At 53.2% G+C, this 21,364-nt stretch overlaps 1 protein-coding gene across 1 annotated transcript in view; it reads left to right on the top strand.

Annotated features, from left to right (window-relative positions):
- Positions 1 to 21,364, top strand: part of LTBP2 (latent transforming growth factor beta binding protein 2) — a 53,407-nt gene that overhangs the window by 10,819 nt on the left and 21,224 nt on the right. The window contains exon 5 of the mRNA XM_032593534.1: positions 11,662 to 11,911. Coding sequence (XP_032449425.1) covers positions 11,662 to 11,911 — 250 coding nt within the window. The remainder of the gene's footprint in view (positions 1 to 11,661; positions 11,912 to 21,364) is intronic.

Raw genomic sequence — 21,364 nt, 5'->3', positions numbered from 1 at the left:
CCCTATGGAGACTCAGCCTGTCCCCCGGTCTCTCCCAGATATCTGTGGGTCCAACCCACTGCCCATGCAGAGGGAGGGATGGTCCTTGCCCGCTGGGCCACACCCTGGTCCCCTCTCACCTCCTCTCGCAGAATCCTTGGTGGCTGTGACACACCAGTCCAGCCCCCCGGCCCCTTCCTTCCTCCCTGTCCAGTGTCTGGACCTCAGGGAGCCACTGCGTCTGCAGGCGGCCATTGTTCGAATCCCAGCTCCTCACTCCACCTTGGCAGGGTCGAGTGTTGGGCTCTAATCTCTTCTTCTGCTCTTGGTCTCTGCCTTCCCGTTTGTGGCTTTGCCAGCTCTGCCCCAGGATTTATGTGTTTATGTATTTGTGGAGGCCTGCCTGAAGTCCTTCCTGAGGGGAAGCACCGTAGAGTGTGGGCTGACTGGATCCTGTTTATAGTTGGGGCATTTGGAAGACTGTCCAGCCTTTCCAAACTGGCTCACCCCTATCACCACCCCAACACACTCACAAGCTTTGGGGGCTTCTGAAGGCTCATGAGGGGAAAGCAGCTTTGAAGAATTCTTTGATTTCTCATTATTTTCTCAGCCTAGATGCACAGAGGCCGGGACTCTTCTGGGGAGGGCAGGAGGAGTCCCTGTAGCTGTTGAGGGGGCTAGGTGGGTTACCCCACCGTCACCACCACCAAGCAGTAAGGTTCAAGGTTGAGAGCGTGTGCTTTGGATTCTGGTGCCAAATCCAAGGAGTCGTGGATTTGAATCCCGGCCCTGCGTCTTCAGGCAAGTGACTGGCCCTCTTCTACCATAAAGCCTCATCCATAAAATGGGTGCAACCGTCTCTACAGTGCTGTTTTTGAGGATTAACAATAACAGTCTGTAGCTATTACCGTATTTCAGGTACTGTTCGTATGTTGTTCGTTTTTAATCCTCACAATCCTATAAATTCGATTTGATCTTTCTGTCCATTTACAAATGAGGCTAACTGTTCCCCTAAGCCATGCACCTAGGAATCGGCAGGGCCTGGCTGTGAATCCAGGTAGCCTGGCTCTGGAGGGACAGGACTCTTGGTCCTGATAAATGACAAGTCTGTGCAGAGAGCCTGGCACTTGGTAAGTTTGGCTGTCATTTTAATCCACATCCAGGAGATTGTGCTGACTACCTGGGTTTATTTTTTTTTTTTCAACGTTTATTTTATTTTTGGGACAGAGAGAGACAGAGCATGAACGGGGGAGGGGCAGAGAGAGAGGGAGACACAGAATCGGAAACAGGCTCCAGGCTCTGAGCCATCAGCCCAGAGCCCGACGCGGGGCTCGAACTCCCGGACCGCGAGATCGTGACCTGGCTGAAGTCGGACGCTTAACCGACTGCGCCACCCAGGCGCCCCGACTACCTGGGTTTAAATGCAAGCTCTGCCACTTAGCTATGTGACCGTGGGTGAGATGCGTAAGCTCTCTGTGCCTCAGTTTCCTCACCTGTAAAATGCGACTAATAGTAGTCCCTGACTCACAGAGTTGTAAGAGACAAATGAGATAACTCAGGTTAAACGTTTAGCTCGAGGCCTGGCATGTTCCCTGTGCTCCGTGCATGTTTGGCCTTGATGTAGGGAGAAGGGATTGTGTCTCAAGGCCCTCGGCGTGCAGCACAGTGGCAGGTGCTCATTGGACATGGTATAAAAAGGCTCAGTCAGCATGTACTGAATAATACAGGGCCCATCCCAGGATTGTGCTGACTGCTCTCAGCCTCAGTTTTTCCACGTGCCAAACAGGGATAAGAATGGCACCCGTGGTAGTTATAAGAATGAAGAGGAGTGGCACGTGTAAAGAAGTTAGCCCAGGGCCTCATAATGGTAAATGCCGAACAAACATTAGGGGAAAGAGTCACAGCACGGGTGGGATCTTCACTGACTGGTTAGGAACTTCCAGGAGCCAGGTTTGAGCCTCTGTGTGGCTTGTCTCTGGAAGAACCATCCTCTGAGACTCAGTAGTTGGCGGGGAGTGGAGGAGAGCAAGGTGAGAAGTGGCCAAGGGGAATAATCGCACAACTTCAGTGGAGACCCAACTAACATGAAGGTACAATCCTAGCAAGAGACCGTCTTCTCTCCCCCCGAGCATATACGGGTACCTTAGGTTTTCCTGGTGGGCAGGTATGTGCCCCCAAGGCTCTTTGCTCAAAGAAGTATTTAGGAGGTGTTCTTACCCAGGGATCATGAAGCCAAGTGTTGTGTCCTGTTGATATCAGTGAAGTGTCTACCTGGTCCACGTGTGGTAAAGGACCGAGTAGGTGAAGGATCACATGGGTGGCCTGGTAGCTTCCTTCTGCCATCCCCAGCTGCCTCTTCTCACTTCCTTGGCTGGAGTCTCCTTTTCTTTTTCTTTTTCTTTTTTTTATTAAAAAAATTTTTTTTTGGGGGGCGCCTGGGTGGCGCAGTCGGTTGAGCGTCCGACTTCAGCCAGGTCACGATCTCGCGGTCCGTGAGTTCGAGCCCCGCGTCGGGCTCTGGGCTGACGGCTCAGAGCCTGGAGCCTGTTTCCGATTCTGTGTCTCCCTCTCTCTCTGCCCCTCCCCCGTTCATGCTCTGTCTCTCTCTGTCCCAAAAATAAATAAACGTTGAAAAAAAAAAAATTTAAAAAAAAAAAAAATTTTTTTTTAATGTTTATGTATTTTAGAGAGAAAGAGAGACAGAGGGCGAGTGGGGGCAGGATGGAGAGAGAGGGAGACACAGAACCGGAAGCAGGCTCCAGGCTCTGGGCTGTCAGCACAGAGCCTGACACAGGTCTCGAACCCGCAAGCTGTAGGATCATGACCTAGGTGGAAGTTGGACGCCCAACTGACTGAGCCAGCCAGGCGCCCATCTTAATGCTGGGATTCCCCAAGACTTTCCACAGATCTTCGAAATCTCCCCCGCAAAGAGGGAGCCCATGGGAGCCAACCCAAACATTAGTCGTCCCCCATTATTGAGCCCTAGTAGGCACTCTTAACTGTCAACAAACACACAACAATAATAGCAGCCATGCTCTGTTATAGCCAGGGACCACACTAAACATTTCACCCCCTTGACCCTGTGAGTGGTCATCGTGTGTTCTCTGCTGTGCTCCCTCTTCTGTCCCTGGCTGTGGCTTGTGGCCTCTACCCAGTGACTAAACATTGGGTTCCCCAGGACTGAGGCCTGGGTCCACTTCCTTCTCGCTGTACCGCTCCTAGAATGATCTCACGTATCCCCATGGATGGAAGCATTATCTCTGGGCTGACGACACCCAGATTTATATAGACGTCTTCAGCCAGACCTCTTTTCTGACCTCCAGACTCCTTCGTCGTGATGCCTACTCAACATCTGTTCTTGATATTCTCCAGACATCCCCACCCTCAACTGGTCCAAAAGGAGCTCGTCGTTTCACTCCCTCTGCCAGCTCTCCTGCCCAGGTGTTACCCACCCTGTTTAAAGCCATCCACATCTACCTGAATGCTCGAGTCAGATATCTGGGGGTCATCCGGGACACCCCTCACTGAGCCCTCTTTGTTTCACTTCCTAAATCCCTCGGGGGCCTGTCTGCTTCTCCCTGCTGCCCCTGCTGCCTCTCCAGTCTAAGGAGCCAGTATGGGCTCCCGGGTGACTGCTGCAGCCTGCTGTCTGCTCTCCCCACTCTCTGGGTCTTTCTCCATAAACCATATCATAACACATCTCTGTTCACTCCTTCCTGCCGCGGTGTACCCAGCCTCGTCTCCCAGAACTCCCCCGGCTCACCGAATCCAGCCTGGGTTCCTGGAAGACACATCCTCCAGGCTGTTGCACGTGCTGCTCTGTTTGCTTTTCCTTCTCTCTCTATGCAGCCAGCTCCTTGTCATCTTTCCCATCTCTGTTTCAAGTGCCTCTCCTCAGAGGAGCTCCCCTAACCCTTCCATCAGGGCTTGCCCACACCAGCCTTGTTATTCTGGATCCTAGCCCCCTTGACTTTTTCCCCTCCATGACTCATACCTTGATTTGGGTTTTCCTATTTATGTGTTTACTTGTTTTGTGACTGTCTAAGTTGGAAGCTCCATGAAGGAAAGGACAATGTCTGTCCTGCTTACCATCCTAGGTAAATAGTAAATGTTGGATGCGTGACCATTTTCTAGATGACACGGAGGCTCACAGAGGTGAGCTAAAGTCCCACAGAATCTGAACACAGGTCTCTGACTGCAAGGTTGTTCTCCCCTCCGTGCTTCTGCCGTGACCTTGGCTGAATTGTAAGCAGGAGTGGTGTATTCCCCGCCTCCTGATCTTCCTGGGTCCTGGGCAGGGATCTGGTGCTCTTGGAGAACAGCGTGGTGGGCTTCATGTCAACCACAGAACTCTCTTCCATGCCCCGAAGCTACTCCCCTGGAAAAGGCTGGTCCCTGGGCTCATCCCTGTTGGAGGCTGTCCTGGGGCCCCATCCCATCCTTCTCTCCTCTCCAGAGGCCCCTCTGGCACTGACACCTCCAAACCCTGCCTGTTCTCAGACAAGGCCCCGGGGCTGCAGGGATAGTGGGGTAACTCTTCTGCTTTGGCGCGGGAGCTGGAGACAAACCCAGGCCTGAGCCCTGGGCCGTGAGCCCTGCCCAGTGGTCTCCCTCCTCATGCCTGCTGGAGCCGGTGGGAATTGGGCCTGCTCTCTGCCCTTGGCCTCCTGCCCCTGACTGGCCCAGCGTTGTGGCATTTGTTAATGCAATTAGCAGGGCGGTCCATGCCGAGGGGCTGGGGGCCAAGGTCTGACTCACACCTCCCCTTCCTCCCCTCTGGCCGCCAAACGGTAGAGGCCCGCTTGGCCTGCCAGACGGCGTCTGCAGAGAGCACACGAGGGGCCAAGAACGGCATCTTTCTCTCATTAGAGGCTTTTATGTGAACACAACTGCTATTTTGGAGCCGGGTGCTTGGCTGGCCCCTGAGCCCCAGTGCTGTTTCCAGCCGTCCCGAGAACAGCTGCGGCGGGAGCCGGGCAAGTCCTTGAGGACCTGACTTTTCCCACAGCCTGGGGTCTCAGGGCCCAGATTGGGGCCTGGAGACACAGCCGCCGGGCAGAGCTCGGGTATGGACAGGGCCTAGGTGGACTCTGAAGTCGTCTGGGGACCCGACGGGGATTTCCTTGCCTCAGAGATCTCTGACAATCAAGGTCCCTTTCTGTGGAAAGCAAAGGTCAAGGCTATGGAGAAACTGCTCAAGCCATAGTGGACACCCCACCCCCTGTAAGAGAATTCCAGGGCCAATCAAAACCTCTGGGTGAGGGCCTAAGTTGGGGCGCCCAGGGCAGGGCTGAGATAAACACTGAGGGTGGGGAGGAGACTGTCCTGTCTGCAAAGGCCTCTGGATGTAGAAGGGGACAGGGCCCTGTCCTGAGGGAGGGATCAGTAATTTAGTGGGTAGGTTCTTTGTGTCCCACTGACACGGATTTTAGGGAAAATGGAGGTTTAATCTGGGGAGCAACTGAGCTTCAGGTGAGGGGGTGCTGGGCCCAGAGTCTGACTTGCAGCCAAGGCTCATCTCCCAGACAAGAGGCACCAGAACTGTGGCTTCTGTGACTGAGGAACCGAATTTTACATTTTATTTGATTTTAATCAATTTCATGTTAAATAACCTCATACAGCTTGTGGCTGCAGCATTAGACTGTTGCGTCGCACAGCTGTAGAGAGTGCAGTGCCCCTCCACACCCACGATCTCTCTTGAGACTCACATGACTCTTTGAGGCAAGAATTATCAGCCCCCTTTTATAGAAGAGATCACTGAGGCACCGGTTGAGGCATCTCGCTGAGATGAGACGAGTCCAAGGTCACACAGCAGGGATGTGGCTGAGCCGGGGTCAAACCAAACCCTTCTGACTCCCAGCCTCATGTTCTTTCTGCTACCAAGTAGCTGATCAGAGGCTCAGAGCAGGAGTAAGGCCACACGGCGAGAGCTATTTCCAGAATCCCCCCGGGCCTGCCCATTCTGAGTTTGGTCTCCTCCCAGAGGCAGGGGTTTGTGTGGAAAATCTGAGCAAACCTCAGCTCGACTGTTCTGGAGCGGAGTGAAGGGAGAAGGGGCACAGCCAGAAGATGGGGGTTGGAGGGAACGATGCCTTCTATTTCTTACTTTCAAAGCAATTTCAGGAGTTTTCTTTTTATTCCCCTCTCTTTCGGCATCCTGCTAACTGCACAGAGCTGAACTCCCAAAGTTGAAACTTTCCACATGTCCAATCCTCAGTGAGGAAGAGAGTGCCAGGAGAGTGTGGAAAAGCAAGGGTTCAGGAGAAGCCCAAATTATGAATGGCTAAGGACTGGCATTGGGGAGTGAGCACCGGGGAGGCTGAAACAGCCTTGCTTGCTGGTTGTCTGAGGATGCTGGCTTCTGGGTGGGGGGTGGGGGGTGCTGGCTGTGCCCTTCGTGGCATCATGATTGACAACCTTTTTACCAATAATCAGTGAATATTCACGAAAGCCATGTACCCCATCCTGGTTAATTTCTCAAGTATAAAGCATGATCTCTGCTCCTGTGGAAAAGTGGGAGAGAGGAGGCTCCAAGAACAAAACATAAAGACTTCCCGGCTGGCCATGGCTGGGAGTTTTCTCTCCTAAAATTCTCACAACGCTGCATGGAGCTGCCTGCCCCGGGGCCCTTGGCATTTCCTTTTCTGCTTTATGCAGCAGGCCCTGCCATGGGCCGTTCTGACAGGGATGATTTCCTTTCTGATCCTTCAGCTTTGAAACCTGTGTTCATTTGACAGGAACGTTTTGCTTCAGTCTCCTTTCAACAAAAGGACACATGACCACTCTTGCCGAAGGGTCCCAAACTTCTGGCTTTCATGCACCAGTAAAATATCCGAAAACCTCATAGGTACCGAAGTACAGTAGGCCAACTTTTCATTTTGCCACGTGAGGATGTTAGAAATACAAACTACCATTTGCCATCACTTTTAATTTAAAAAGAACATCAAGGGGTACCTCCGGGGTGGCTCAGTTGGTTGAGCGTCTGACTTCAGCTCAGGTCACGATTGCCTGGTTAGTGAGTTCGAGCCCCACATCGGGCTCTCTGCTGTCAGCCTGTCAGTGCAGAGCCCGCTTCAAATCTTCTGTGCCCCTCTCTCTGCCCCTTCCTCTGCTTGCGCTCTCTCAAAAATAAACAAACATTTAAAAAATAAATTAATTAAAGGGGCTCCTGGGTGGCTCAGTCGGTTAAGCATCTGACTTCGGCTCAGGTCATGATTTCACAGTTCGTGGGTTCGAGCCCCACGTCGAGCTCTGTGCTGACAGCAGTGGGCCTGCTTCAGATTCTGTGTCTCCCCCTCTCTCTGCCCCTCCCCCGCTTGCACTCTGAGAAATAAAATGAAAACATTAATAAAAAATTTTTTAAATAAATATATAAATAATAGAGTACCAAAAAAAAAAAAAAAAAAGAAGAAGGAAAGACATTATCTCAAAATAAAAGACACTTTTTAAATGGGAAAACAGCATTACAAAAAAACTCGGGGCACCTTTTTTATTTTCTTTATTTTATGGCAGACCAGTAAAAACGGTCATAAGAATGTGCCCTTGACAGATGGGCACTAGGAACCACCACTTTGAACCATTTGGGGGTGACTTTGGGGGTAGTGGAGAGAGAAGAGAGGAGTTTCAGCTCCAGTCCCATAAGGCAATGCCCCGCTCAGAACAGAAGCGTGACCCCTTTAGTGAGGAGGTCAGGTAGTTCCCTGCATCTTGCTGAAACATGTAAAACAACTCAAGAGAGGGTGCAGATGGTGTCAGTGAGAGGTGACTCAAAACCTCCAAAACCCTGACCCCTGGCAAATCTGGGCCTCTGTGCAGTTTCGTAAATGGTTGATCCAGAGAGGTTATCTTCCCCAGCAGGTTTTTTTCTGCCAACCAACCTGGCTGGCTTGGAAGCCTTTTAGAACTTTCATTTACCATGGTATTCCATCCATCCATCCATAAGTGCTGTTTTTTATGGTTTCCCTCAACCACCCATTTTCAATAAGCTGTTCATCGTACCAGCCGAGGTTGGCCAACCCCGGTCCTCAGTGAGGACCTAACGCCCTGCCTGGCAAGGGGCTTCTGTGGTTGTGAGAACCCACCCTTGGGCAGAGCTTCCTCCACGCAGGAACCAGCTTTGTTGTCTTTGTGCCCCCCCCCCGCCGCCGCCCCCCGGCAGCCAGTCTGGCCAAGGGAGGGTGCCCACCAATTGTTGATGGAATAGAGTAGCAAATAAGGCAGAACCAGAAGTGAGTGAATCAAAATAAAAGTGAGACAGGGAGGCCTGCAGGATTTCAGGTCTGGGGTTTCTAGAGCGTGAAAGATCTTATTATTAAAGTCAAGGATGGGCCATCCTGGGGCCCAAGAGGAGAAGGACAGAAGCCAGACCGGTTTTGAAAAGCTGTCTTAAGGCAAGGACTGCCCACTCAGAGGTGGAAGGGAGACTGGGATTGGGAGAGGCTGTGTGACACTCCTCTCACCCAGGCCAGGCTTTGGTCGCAGCCGGCAGGGAGATGGTCCGAGAGACTAGGCGCCCTGTGGTGTTCATGGGAAAACACTCAGGCCTTCCCTTTTTACTTCCTCGCAAAACTAAAGCAGGGCCAAGACCTGCCCTGGACAAACCTGCTTCCGCAGTGCTCACTGACCTTGGTTTGGCTGCCTGGCTGGCCTCTGGGGTGGTGGTGATGGGGCCTGGTGGGTGGTCAGCTGGGGGCCAAGTCCCCAGAGTGGCAGCCAGGAGATAGGCCCAAATCTTGCCACTGTGGCAGTGTGTGTTTGGGGAAGCGCTCAGGGTCAATCTTCTGACATGGCCTGTTTATCTGGAGGCCAGGGGCCTGCCAGGAAGTGATGCTGAGGCACTCAGGAAGTGCTCTGGCAACAGGATTCAGCTCATGGTGGGAATCCCGAAGTAAGACCTGTATTTCCCCACTCTCTCCTGAGTAGGCAGATTGCCCTTGACCGACATGCTGCCCGATCAACACATCCTTTGTGTCTCTGAGCAGCACCACCTCCTCCAGGAAGCCTTCCGTGACTTTCCCTTCTGCTTGCCTCAGCCTGGGTTCGAGGATCCAGCTGACATCTATCACACGACCTATCTCCTGGCTTCTATATGAGACAATACACTTCATGCATGAGAGATTGGTTCTTTCTGCCATAGGTCTCGCACCTAGTGAGCCCTCTATGAATGTTCACTGGATGAATGCATGAACTGGCAAACATGGTCCATCATCATCTAAGATTTACTGTGTGGGCTCTGGAGAGGGACAGGGTCCTGAAGGCTCCACCACCTGCAAAGGTGCATTCGGTGGCTGACTTGAAGCCACCAGATCCCTTCATTTCATCAGCAGCTCCAGGTAGAGGTTCAGAAATGGTGGGAGGAAGGACCGTACCAGCCCCACTGGAAAGCAGTGGGGAGGAAAGAGCCTGGGCTTTGCAGTCAAACAGACCTGGATTCGAAGCCTAGATCTACCACTGACTAGCTGGGTGACCTCGGGCAAGTTTTTACCCTCTCTGAGCTTGAGGCCTTATTTGTAAGATGAGAAGCATAATCACCCTTGCTGCAAAGGATTGTTGTTAGGGTTAAATGAGATAGTATATGCGAAGTACTGTGCCTGGCATAGTGTAAACACTCAATAGATAGTAGCTGCCTTAAGAAAAAATAATCTGTCATCGGTGCGCGTATACTAGGGCTAAGGATGCAAAGAGGTGTAAGGGACAGTCACAGGAGCTGATCACAGGAATCCATGGGGAATTGGGCCACGAACGTGAACACCCATCATGCTGACAGCGGCATGCCCACTGAGCGGTGTGCACGCTGAGTGCCAGTCCTAGTTGCTCACAGGAGGGTGCACTAGCTCGAGGTGGTCATCAGGGATGGGGAAGACGCCTTGAGGGAACGGTAGGACTTAGGTTAAGTGGAGAGGAATTGGAAAGAGTTCCAGAGAGGGGCCACAGTACACACAGAGGCAGAAAGAGGAGAGAGCCACACCCACAGGCTGGTCTGGCCACCGAGGATTAATTTAGAGGGATTGATTGTTAGAGGGCGATCAGACGGGGGAAGGCGTTCAGTGCTGGTCTCTGGAGGCGCCCGGGAGCCAGTGAGTGTCTCCGAGAGGGAGGTGGCATGGGCCAAGTGGAATTTTGGAGAGATTTATTCAGACTGGCCCCTGGTGTGGACTCCAGGCCTGTTCTCAGAAAGAAGAGTACAGCTCAGGAAATCCCAGGCTCAGGATCTGTGTTGTGATGCCTGGTATTTTAACGCACTTAGAATAACTGAGGCCCACGAGGGTCTGCGTGATCTGCCTCTATTTCCCTGACCTTGCATGCTCTCCCCTATCACCAGACCCCAGCCTCCCTGGACCTCTGGCACTTTCTCGAACGTACCCTGCTCCCGCCAGCCCCCAGAGCTTTGGATGTGCCTGGTTGGCTGTCTGCCTGGAAGACCTTGGCCTATCCACCTCCTTTGTATCCGTTGTGGCCGGCTCTTCAGAGAGACCTGTCCTGATCTCCCCATCTAAAGTCACGCATGGGCCACCGCATCGCCCTGTTTAATTGTCTTCACAGCCTGAGATACCGCCCGAAGCAATGTTATGGTATTTTCTTATTTCCTGTTGGTCCCCCCCACTGGACTGTGGGCTCCACGTAGACAAAGACATTGTCCCCGGTGCCTAGTAGGGGCTCAGCAAATATTTGTTGAGTGAATGAGTGACAGATAGAGGCGACTTTGGGTTTAGAGGATCCAACATGAGCCTAACCATGCTCTCCTGGGTTCTTTTGTGTTCGTGTTCCCCATGCAGGGCCCCGCATCCCGATGTGTACCTCTGCATGGGACTCTCTCTCCCATGACTGCTAGTCACTGGAGGGGACTCCAGATTTGGCAAGGTGATGAAGGGCAGTGAAAAGTCATGGCTCTGGGGGGCCAGTGGCTGCTGCACAGCACCAGCTCAGAGGAAGGGGCCCCGGTCCAGCCCCACTTTGCCCCCAGGCTGGATCCAGGGCCCAGGAGCCAGAATTCTTCCTGCTTTCGGGCAGGAGTTCTACCACTTGCTAAGGAAGGTGAGGAGCTTGAGAGCAGATGCTCTCCAAAGAGGAAGAAGAGAGACTATCGATGCTGAAGTTGTCTTTGAGAGACCCTTAGGATGCCCCCAGCCTCCTCAGTCTGCCCTTCATGTGATTCATGAGGAAATTGGGGCTCAATGAGATCAAGATCACGCAGCTCACGGAAGACAGAAAAACCCCAACAACTCAACCTCCCCCCCCCCTTGACTTTCAGGCCACTGTTGAGCCCTTTCCCATGAAAGAAACTCATTCATTCATTCATTGTTTGTTTGTTTATTGAGAATCTACTCTGTGACAGTCTCTATTCCAAGTTCTGGGGCGGCCGGAGGGAAGAAAACAAAACATCTGCCCTCTGGGACTTTCAGTCTGGGAGGAGAGACAGACAACCAGAAGTGAGCACAAATGTACCATACAATGTCAAGTGCCTCACACCTTTGGCCATTCGGTGTCTGCTTGGCTGTTCAGAGATGACAGGGGAACCTCACCCTGGGGACCGGAGGGGGGAGGCGGGGACAAATGGGCCCAGGGAGCCTTCTGAGGCCAGAGTCGGGCTCCCTGCTTGAGTGGGGAAGCCCAAGTGGCACTAGCCAGGAAAGTGTCAGGACGCCCGGGCCCCTGCCCTCATCCCTCTCCCTGTCTCCCCAGCTGTGTGCCAGCCGCCCTGCCAGAACCGGGGATCCTGTAGCCGGCCCCAGCTCTGCGTGTGCCGCTCCGGCTTCCGGGGAGCCCGCTGCGAGGAGGTCATTCCTGAGGAGGAATTTGACCCCCAGAACTCGAGGCCAGCGCCCCGGCGCTCAGCCGAGGGGTCACCCAACCCACGCAGGAGCAGTGCAGCCAGAGAAAGCACCACGACACCCAGAACACGCTCACTGGCCTCGCAGCTGCCGCCGGCCAGGTAAGTCCTCAGTGGGACCTCGGGTCCAGGGGCAAGTCTCTGTCTCTGTCTGTCTGTCTCTCTCTCTCTCTCTCTCTCTCTCTCTCTCCGGATATCTTCCTTAGGACCGTTTGGTGAAGACCTCGGTGGAGAAGACCAGAGTTATCCTTCCTTCCCTCCTCCCTGCTCTCTTCCCCTTTCCCTACCCTGACCGGAGGTGCAGGGAGCAGAAAAGTGGGTGTCGGGGTTGGCACAGGCTTTTTCAGGCTGGGGTGGCCAGGAGAGGTGGGAAGTGGAATCTCTACCCTCCAGTCCTGGGAGAAAGCTGAGGAGGGCATGTACCCGGGCCCTCTTGTTTCGAATCCTGGCGTGGCCCCTTCCTGGCTGCGTGGCCTTAGGCAATTTATTTACCTCTCTGATTCCTCGTCAGTGAGGCGGGGACAAATGATGATAACCACAAGCATGGAATGGTTGTAAGGATTAAGTTAGTTAATATGAAGACAGTGCTTAAAACAGTGGCTGCCACATAGTAAACTCTTTATAAGTGTTTTCCTCTGGGGCATCTGGGTGGCTCAGTCAATTGAGCGTCCAACTTTGGCTCAGGTCGTGATCTCACAGTTTGTGAGTTGGAGCCCCGAGTTGGGCTCTGTGCTGACAGCTCTGAGCCTGGAGCCTGCTTCTTCAGATTCCGTGTCTCCTCTCTCTGCCCGTCCCCCACTCACGCTCTGTCTCTCTTTCTCAAAAATAAATAAACATTAAAAAAAAAAATGTTTTCCTCCTCCACCTCCTGCTCTGCCTATGGTCCATGCAGGAAGGACCCCTCTGCCTGAAGAAACCCTTCAGTTCATTCACTGCTCAGCAGAACCTCTCTCCTTGAAGGGGAAGAGAAGGAGCATGTGGGGTGAGGGGAATGTTCATGGGCAGGATTCCCTGGCCTGCTTACCAGCCAACCTGGCTAGACTTTTTCTAGCTCTGGACAGGAAATCTGAACTCTGTAAACTGGTCCATTTCTAGGGGGCTGTGTTTTCCTTTTGGTTTTTCAGGCTCGTTTTTCCATTCGCTTCCTACTTAAGATGTTCTTTCTGAAATGTTGCAACCTTGTCTTGCTGAACTAAGGGGAAAAAGGAGTGGTCCTCTGGGAGGCCAGGAGAACCAGGGAGAGGAGGCTGACCTCAAGATCAGGGCCCCAGCAGAAAAGCTCAGGAGAGAAAGGAAAGGAGCTTGAGATCGTCCAGCAACTCGGAAGGGGGAGGCAACCAGGGTCTCAGTAAGGTAGGGGTCCAGAGCCCCAACCACCCAGGCAGGTAGTTTCCCAGGGCAGCCAGAAGCACAAAGAGCACAAGGATAGACTCAGGCTGAGGTCTAGGGAGATCCAAATCAAAACCAGAAGAGCCAGACCCTTTGGCCAAGGCCTTGGGATGCGGGGGCAGAGAGAAGGGCAGAGCTAGTGGCCAGGTAGGCAACATAGGAAGCAGAGTGAATGACCTGGGAGTGGCTGTGAGCAGGTGGGCAGGGCCTGAGCCTTGTTACGGTTGGTCCCAACTGTTGATGCAAGGTAGGTGGGCCTGGTGTGAAGGCATCTGGAAGAACACCAGAGGTACAAGCTCCAGAGTCAGCCCAGAGCAGGATGGGAGTAGAGTCCTTCCAGCCTGGAATTCACCAGCAAGCTCTCTTTTGGCTTGCAGGGCTCGTTCGTTTTATAATGCACGGAATCCCTGTTGTTACGCACGAGCGGGGATGGGGGATAGTTGCCATGCTGTCCGTTGTACTCTGGCGTCAGAGCTGTTCAACATCCCCTGCCCCATCTTGCCAGCCCATCCCGCCCCTGCTATTCAAGGCCCAGTCCCACTTTCTCCAAAAGGCCCTCTGATCACTTCCGCCCAGCTCTCTGACCCCCTGCAACGCATCCCTTGTGGATCTGTGCCCCGTGTCTGCAATCAGACTGTGTGGCCTGGGCCCTGGAAGGCAGTGACTCCGTCTCTCCTTCTTTGGATCTCCCGCAAAGCTCCTCCCACAGTCCTCACTTACAGAAAATGCTCAGTCCACATTTGCTTCACTGGGTCCAAACTGAAGAGTCACCTAGGAAGCGTCCACCCAGCATTGGCTCCTCGCCTTGTACCTGGAACCAACACACCAGCCCCTGTGCTGCTCTGAGTACAGGAAGAGGTGAGGCTCTGTGCTTCCGGGTGGAGCACCTCACACTCTCCCTCGGGACAGTCCGTTCATCTGCTCACCGGACCAGAAGCTCCCTGAGAGTAGGGACTGTGTCCTGTTCTCTTATGGATGTGTCCTTGGTACCCAATACCGGGCTTGGCTCGCTGTAGGTGCTCAACTTATGTGAGCGAAATGAATAGACGGATGAGGCCCAGTGCTGGGGAGAGGAGGAGGCTGGGTCACACGAGCCTTCTGTCCCCCAGCAAAGGATCCATGTGTGCGAGAGGCCGTGGAGGGCGAGGGCCCACGGTGAGGTCAATGGCCCACGGCAGGGACGTCCTCTTCGAGCCTCACAGCCTCCCTGGCCAGGGGCTACCGTGTGGTCGTGAATGAGCTACAACCTCCAGGCCGGCCCAGTCTCTCTGTCTCTGCCCCGGGACCTCAGTGCCATGAAATCTGGGAAAGTCCGAGTGGCCCGCTGTCGGCCCAGCTGTGTTTTGCTTTGAGAGGCCAAACCCCGCTTGCCTGGTGGTGTCAGACATTTCCTGTGAGCTTGGCTAGGTTCCCCAAGCAGCCTTTGGCCTCTTTCCTGATGGCAACTTGCATAGGCCCTTGGTGTCCAGATAGAGGGACTGGCATGAAGCAGGGGGCACTCTAGAAGTGAGAGGGGGGCCCAAAATATCTGGGGAGGGGAGACACTGCAAGGATTGGTGATGTCCGGGAAACCCCCTTCAGGAAAACACCAGACAGAGGCCAAGAGACGTGTGTTCCCGAAGGAAGTCGAAAGGGAGGGGCCAGGAGCGTCTAGGGCAGCAGCAGCAGCAGCTCGTCCTATGCAGAGGCAGACGTGGATGGAGGTCGTCCAGCTGTGGCCTGGGCCGGCTGCAGGGGCCCAGAGACTCCCTCCGAGACCCGGGTCCGAGACCTTCCCCAAGGCTGGTCAGAGGGCCTGCCCCACCTGGGGAGCAGGAGGAGCCAGGCAGCTGGGGACAGGCCTGAAGAGGTGGGGCAGGGGTGGTTACAACCACCTGGGACAGACCAGCCAGCCATGGAAGAGCCCTTTACATCCACGCTTCTCAGGCTGCAACGGGAACGTTGTTAACATGCAGCTGCTGATGCTGCAGGTCTGGGGAAAGCATCGCTAACGTGGCCTCAGGTGATGCTGATGCCGCTGGTCCATGGACCACACCTTGAATAGTGAGGGTCCGGCCTGGGCTTTGGGCTCAGACAATCCTGGGGGGGTCCAATTCTGGATTTACGACTCACCAGCTGTGTGACATGAGGCAAGAATCCTAAGTAATCTGAGTCAATAGTCCCCACCTGATAGGATTGCAGAAAGGACGAAATGAGACCGTGTATGCAGAGCACTTAGTAGAGTGCCTGAGAGTTAGTCCTCAGTGTAGGTTAGCCATCAGCAGGCTGGTTCTTTCTGCTGTGGGGACGTGGGTGGCAAAGAGCAGACAAAACGTGGGGTGCATGCATGTGTGCATAGACCTGCTCTGGGGAGCAGCCAGAGGCCCAGGCCAGCCTCAGAGGAGCCGGGACCAACAGATCCCACAGCAGCACCCATAGTGGGTTTGGCTGGCTTGTTTCTTCCACCAGGACCGTCCTTATGGTAAGGAGGGGAGCCCTATGGGAGAGGGGGCTGAGCGAGGTGTCACATTTCTCAGAATGGGAGGCACCTCCATTGGGTTTGCTCCTTAGCCTGACCCAAGGACCTAGAAGCTGGGCTCTGGGGACATTCTAAGCGGTCTTGCTCACTCCTTGGGCAACAACAGGCCTGGAGGACAGTGCTGAGCGGGGGTCGGGGGGGAGAGGTCTGGGAAGCTGTGGGCCCCATGGTAGTGGCTGTCCGTTGGCTGCTCCCCCAGAAGGCAGCTAGAGTTCGCCTTCTTTTTACTAACCCGGTCTCTCTCTGTCTCTCTGTCTCTCTTTCCTGGATCTCCTGTCCACACACCCCATGTCTTAATCCACCGTGCTAGTTTCTTACGGCTGCCATAACAGATTGTCACAAGCCAGCAGCTTAACACAATGCAGATGCGTTATCCTACAGCTCTATAAGTCAAACATCTGACTCCGGTCTCACCAGGCTAAAGTCAAGGTGTCAGCGGGCTGAGTTCCTGGAGGCCCTAGGGGAAAATCCATTTCCTTGCTCATTCGGGTTGTTGGCAGAATTTAGTTCCTTGCAGTTGTGGGACTGAAGTCTCTGTTTCTTGCTATCTGTCACTTGAGGGCCGTTTTTAGCATATAGAAGCCATTTACACTCTTTGGCTTGTGGCCACCTTCCTATCTTACAAACCAGCAATGGCACGTGAACTCTTCACGTTTTGAGTCTCCCCTCTACCTCCCTCTTTGGCTGACTCTTTCTCACTGATTTGTCTGCTACCTTCCTCCACGTTTAAACACTGGGCCCCCCTGGGTAATCCAGCTGTTTTGTCAGCTGATTAGCAACCTTAATTCCATCTGCTACCATGATTTCTCTTTGCCATTTAGTTTTTTTTTTTTTTAATTTTAATTCCAGTGTAGTTAACGTACAGCGTTATATGGATGTCATTCCTTTTGTCATTTAATGTAACGTATTCAAAAGTGTAACACTAGGGGACAAATATCATGGGGGCCAACCAAACCCACCCACTGCAGCCCATTCCAGCTGGGACCCTCCATCCGAAGTGCAACAACTCCCCTTTTCAAGGGCTTGCCACAGGGCAGCCCTACACGATTTGGCCCCCAAAACCTTTCTGACATCTCTGATGTCAGGTTTGACCATCCATTACTCTCGTTCACTCTGCTTCTGTCGCATTGGCCAACTGGTGCTTCCTCAAATATGCCAGAGGTGCACCTACCTCAGGGCCTTTGCACTTGCTATCCCCCCACCCCCTAGGGATACCATGTTAATATTTCCTAGAGTGGCCATAACAAATTACTACAAACTGTGGCTTAAAAAAAACAGAAATTTATTCTCTTCCAGTTCAAGAGGGCAGAAATCCAAAGTCAAGATGTCAGTAGGGTTGTTCCTTCTGAGAGAGAATCTGTTCCATGCCTCTCTTCTAGCATCTGGTGGCTCCCACCAATCTTTGGGGTCCCTTGGCTTATAGCTGCCTCATACTAATTTCTGCCTCTGTTATCACATGGCCAGATCTGTGTGTGTGTGTGTGTGTGTGTGTGTGTGTGTGTCCTTCTTATAAGGACACCAGTCATTGAATTTAGGGTGTGCCCTAATCCAGTATAATCTCATCTAAACCTAACTGCTTATGTCTGCACAGACCCCATATCCAAATAAGGTCACAATTATAGGATGAGGGTTAGGACTTCAGCACATTTGGTGAGGGGTACAATTCAAACCACATCAAACACTCTTTCTAGATCCTCACATGGCTCGCTTCCTCCCCCCTCAGCCCTTCTCTTCTCAGTGGGGTCCTCTGTTCACCTGATTTAAACCTGCACACTCCCTAACCCTCCCTCCCTACCCCAACCCCAGAGATTTTGTTCCACTGCACTAATGTCTTCTGTGTTTTACTTATTTGTTTGGCTTATTGTTTTTCTTATCCCGGTAAAAAGGCCAGGTCCAGGAGGGCAGGGGGCTTTATCTGCGTTCTTGCTGCCACACCTCCAGCACCCGAACACAACTGGCCCAGAATGGGGATAGGTGAACACGTGCCGAGGGACAGGCTCGGGTCTCCACCCAGTCATCTCATGTACCCGTCACAGCTCTGTGCCGTACTGTTGACGAAGCTCAGAGAGGTGAGGTCACTGGTCCGCACTCCCCCAGCCTGGCCTGAGATGCGGGCCTGTGCCGGGCCTCTCCGGGCTTCTGCCTGCGGGAGAGGGAGGAAGGGCAGGTACCAGCCAGCCCCTGCTGAAGGCCCAGCCTCAGCGGTGAGAACCAGGCCACTGAGCACGTGTGGGTGCGTGTGGTTGGTTATAGGACTCGCCTCCTCAGGGCAGGACCCTCGAATTGTTCAGCCCCCACCTCTCTACCTGGGCCCCCTTTGGCACTTCCTGACCTGTGACCTTTAACCTGCTGGTGCTGAGACTGCGCCCACAGGCTTCCCATGGGAGTGCTTCCCCCTTCACTCCCAGGCCTTGCCTGGGCCTCCTCTGGCGGGTGCAGGGTCTCAGCTCCCAAAGGGTGCTCTCTGCCCAAGTAGATCACTGCACCAAGAGCCACCGCAGGGGAGACCCGGGCTCCCTGCCTGGGGGCAAAGGCAGCACCCGCTGCCTGACAGAACGGCAAAGAGGAGACCGATGACCCAGAACCAGAAACTAGGTAGCTGGGGTGAGGGCAGCTGGGAACGGAAGGAGCCGAGCAGGTGGAAGGAAGCAGCCAACGTGTGTCTCAGGGGAGTGCTGGGTTTTGGAGCCAGGCCGAATTTAAACCCTGGTGCCCTCACAAACTAGTTATGCAAGTCACTTTACTTCACTGCAGCTCAGTTTCTTTGGCTCTGAAATGGGAAAACTGATGCCCATCTCATAGGACGGTTGAGAAAATCCATTGAAATAATGTATGTGGAGGGATCGGTGGGGTGCCTGGCACACGGGAGGTCCAATAAATAACCTTGTCTATGACAAATCAGTGTGACACATCCCATTTGCCAGGATGGGCTTTCCTCCACCCCACTGTCTAGACTTACAGATAGGGAAACGGAGGCACGACAAAGCTCGGCAGCTGGGTTAGGGGTCTGTTCTGGGAACCCAGGACATCCTGACTCTGGGCCACTCTGAAGGCTTGCCAGGGTCCCCTGAGCCTGCCTGCGGCTCCAGCCACCTCCCACCCACTCCCCTCCTCTGCTCCGGGCTCTGACAAGCTGTCACATGCCCTCTGCTGCCTCCTTTGGGCGACATGACCCTCTGCCCTCCCTCCTCCCTCATTCAAGGCCCCTTGGACCCAAGACCATTCTCCAGTTCCCCTGGGACATGATGAGGGACTGACTCATGCTAGAAGGCCTTGGAAAACTCCTTTGCCCTCCGGGGCCTCAGTTTCCACATTTGTAAATCAGAGACATAGAGTGGGTCTTCTCTGAGGTCGAGCTAACGGTCTCAGATTCTGGCCTCCAGCTTGGTCATTTCCTGTCCCAGATGGTGAAATGTGCTTACTCCCCTTTTACCTATTTCCAAGATCGTGACAAGGACACGTGATGCCTCCCCTGGGGCAGACCTTAGCTGTCCGTGACATTCTGGCCTCAAGTTCTCCTTGGCAAGGCTGCAGTGGGGTTAAGCAGCCTGCATCTTTCATGCTGTGTCACCCCTTCCTCACAGCCATGCAGTGGCAGACCTGTCGGGTTAACTCAACCCTACAATCCTGTCTGAGTCAGGCTTTTGAGATCTCTGGGGACTGAGTGTCATCTTTCCTTTTTTCCTTTTCTTTTTTCTTTTTTTTTTTTTTTTTTAGCCTTATTTTTTTCTGATTTGTTTTGCTAACATTGAGCCCCAAGCTTGCCCCCTGGGGTTTTTCTGGACTTCCCCAACCCTGAGGACCTTGGATGCACTATTCTGAAAGGACTTAGAAGCAGGAGACCCAATTTTCTTTCTGGCGAGGACACTAAGTAGCTTTGTGGCTTGGGCTAGCCACTTAACTTCACTAAGACTTATTGTCTCTATCTGCAAAATAGGAACAAATAATTCTTTCCTCACTGGGACGTTGTCAGGATTCACAAGAACATTGCGGGCGAAAGATTGCGTTGTGAACCGTAATGCTTTTTGCAAATGCTGGTTAATGTTGTTAACTACCAGTCTTGACAGTGAGCTGGGGTATTTTCTTATGTCTCCTATTTGTGCATGGGTTACTTTTCAGGAGAAGCTCCTCATTGAGGCCCTTCCTGACCACTAAGGTTTTCACCTTAGGGTTAACCTTAGCCACTGGATACAAACCAGGAGATGTACTTCACGGCACAGAGCACAGTGTCTCTGACGGGTTCCCCAACAGTTGTGCAGTGCACAGCCCGTGCAGCTGTATGTGGCAATCCTGGACCCGGTTTCTTCTGGGAGGGAGACATCTCCTAGCTCCCTATCACCTAATATTGTAAACCCCCAATCTGAGACTCTTCTCATCTTATTTACTTTTTATTTTCGTAGTACTTTTTATTTTCTATTTTCTAAGTTAATTATTTGTTATGTTTAGTATTTATCGTCTGTTTTTTCCCAGCTGCAATGTGAGCTTCTCAAGGGCAAGGATCTTGCTTTGTTCACTGACATACCCCGATATCCTAGAGCAGTGCTTGGTATACAGTAAGCCCTCAATAAATAAATAGCTACTGAATGAACACCCCTATTGCAATGCATCCCCTCTTGCTATTTGGAGCAAAGCAAGATGGTCTTGCGTCCGTTCCCTTCTGGGCTGACACTCAGCCCATCCCCTAGCATGTCATTGATCAGGAAGGGGATCTCCCAGTCCTCCCAGCAGGTGGGAACCTGCCCTGTCTCTGCCCCGTGGCCTGGAAGCTCTGGAGCCAAGGTGGGCCTAGGGCAATGCTTCTCTCCTAATGGTGACTAGGTTGGGGCAGAGCCGGACTTAGCAGACTCTGAGGAGGCTGGTACAGGACTGTGGCAGCTGTGAAGGGGCTGTTCTTCCAGCTTCTTCTGCCCCTTGGGCCTTAAACGAGCCCCATGAACCACCCCCTCTCCCTGGACTTGTGGGTTTGGAAGAGAGAGGGCTCAGAGGGAGATGCTCACTGTGGGCCTCCAGCCAGAACAAACGGAGAGGGTATTATTTTCCCAAGTCTGAAATCCCAGAAGCCCTGCTGCTGCTTTTTGAGGAGAGCAGAAAAAAAATCTGTGTCTCAGCCAAGCGCTTCCTTTACTGCCCACGCCCCTCTCCCTGCCGCTTGCAGGGGATTCTACAAGTGTAGATGGGCCACATTAAGGTTTTTCTGCAGGGTCCCTCGGCACTGCCCAGCAGACTGCTTGGCGGTAATGGCTAGGTCTGAAGCGCTCCATTCCCACCAGGGAGAGGAGTGAGACAGGCTATCCTGTGCTGGACATTTCCATAACTGGATACAACAGGAGATGTCCGTCACCTCACAGTCTCTATGATAGGCACTCCAGGAATTGTGCAGTGCACAACCTGTGCAGCTGTGTGCAGTGACCCCGAAGCTGGCTTCTTCTCAGGAGGGAGATGTTTCGCAGTTCCCCCACAAAGTATGTTGCTTCAAAGCAGTGCTCTATAACTGGGCATGGCTGCTGAGGTCCCTTCTAGATTTCTCTGAAATGGTAACGTTGGGGTGAACCCCTGGGGCCATTTAGAGTGTTAATATGCACCTCCTTGACCCACACACGTACCTGAGACCCAGAGAGCTCAGGGCCTGGTGGGGTCTTGGCTAGCCG

The sequence above is a fragment of the Lynx canadensis genome, chromosome B3 (genome assembly GCF_007474595.2).
Source record: "Lynx canadensis isolate LIC74 chromosome B3, mLynCan4.pri.v2, whole genome shotgun sequence".
Taxonomy (NCBI): Eukaryota; Metazoa; Chordata; class Mammalia; order Carnivora; family Felidae; genus Lynx; species Lynx canadensis.
Note: the sequence above shows the minus strand (reverse complement) of the source record. Positions and strands in the feature narration are given on the sequence as shown.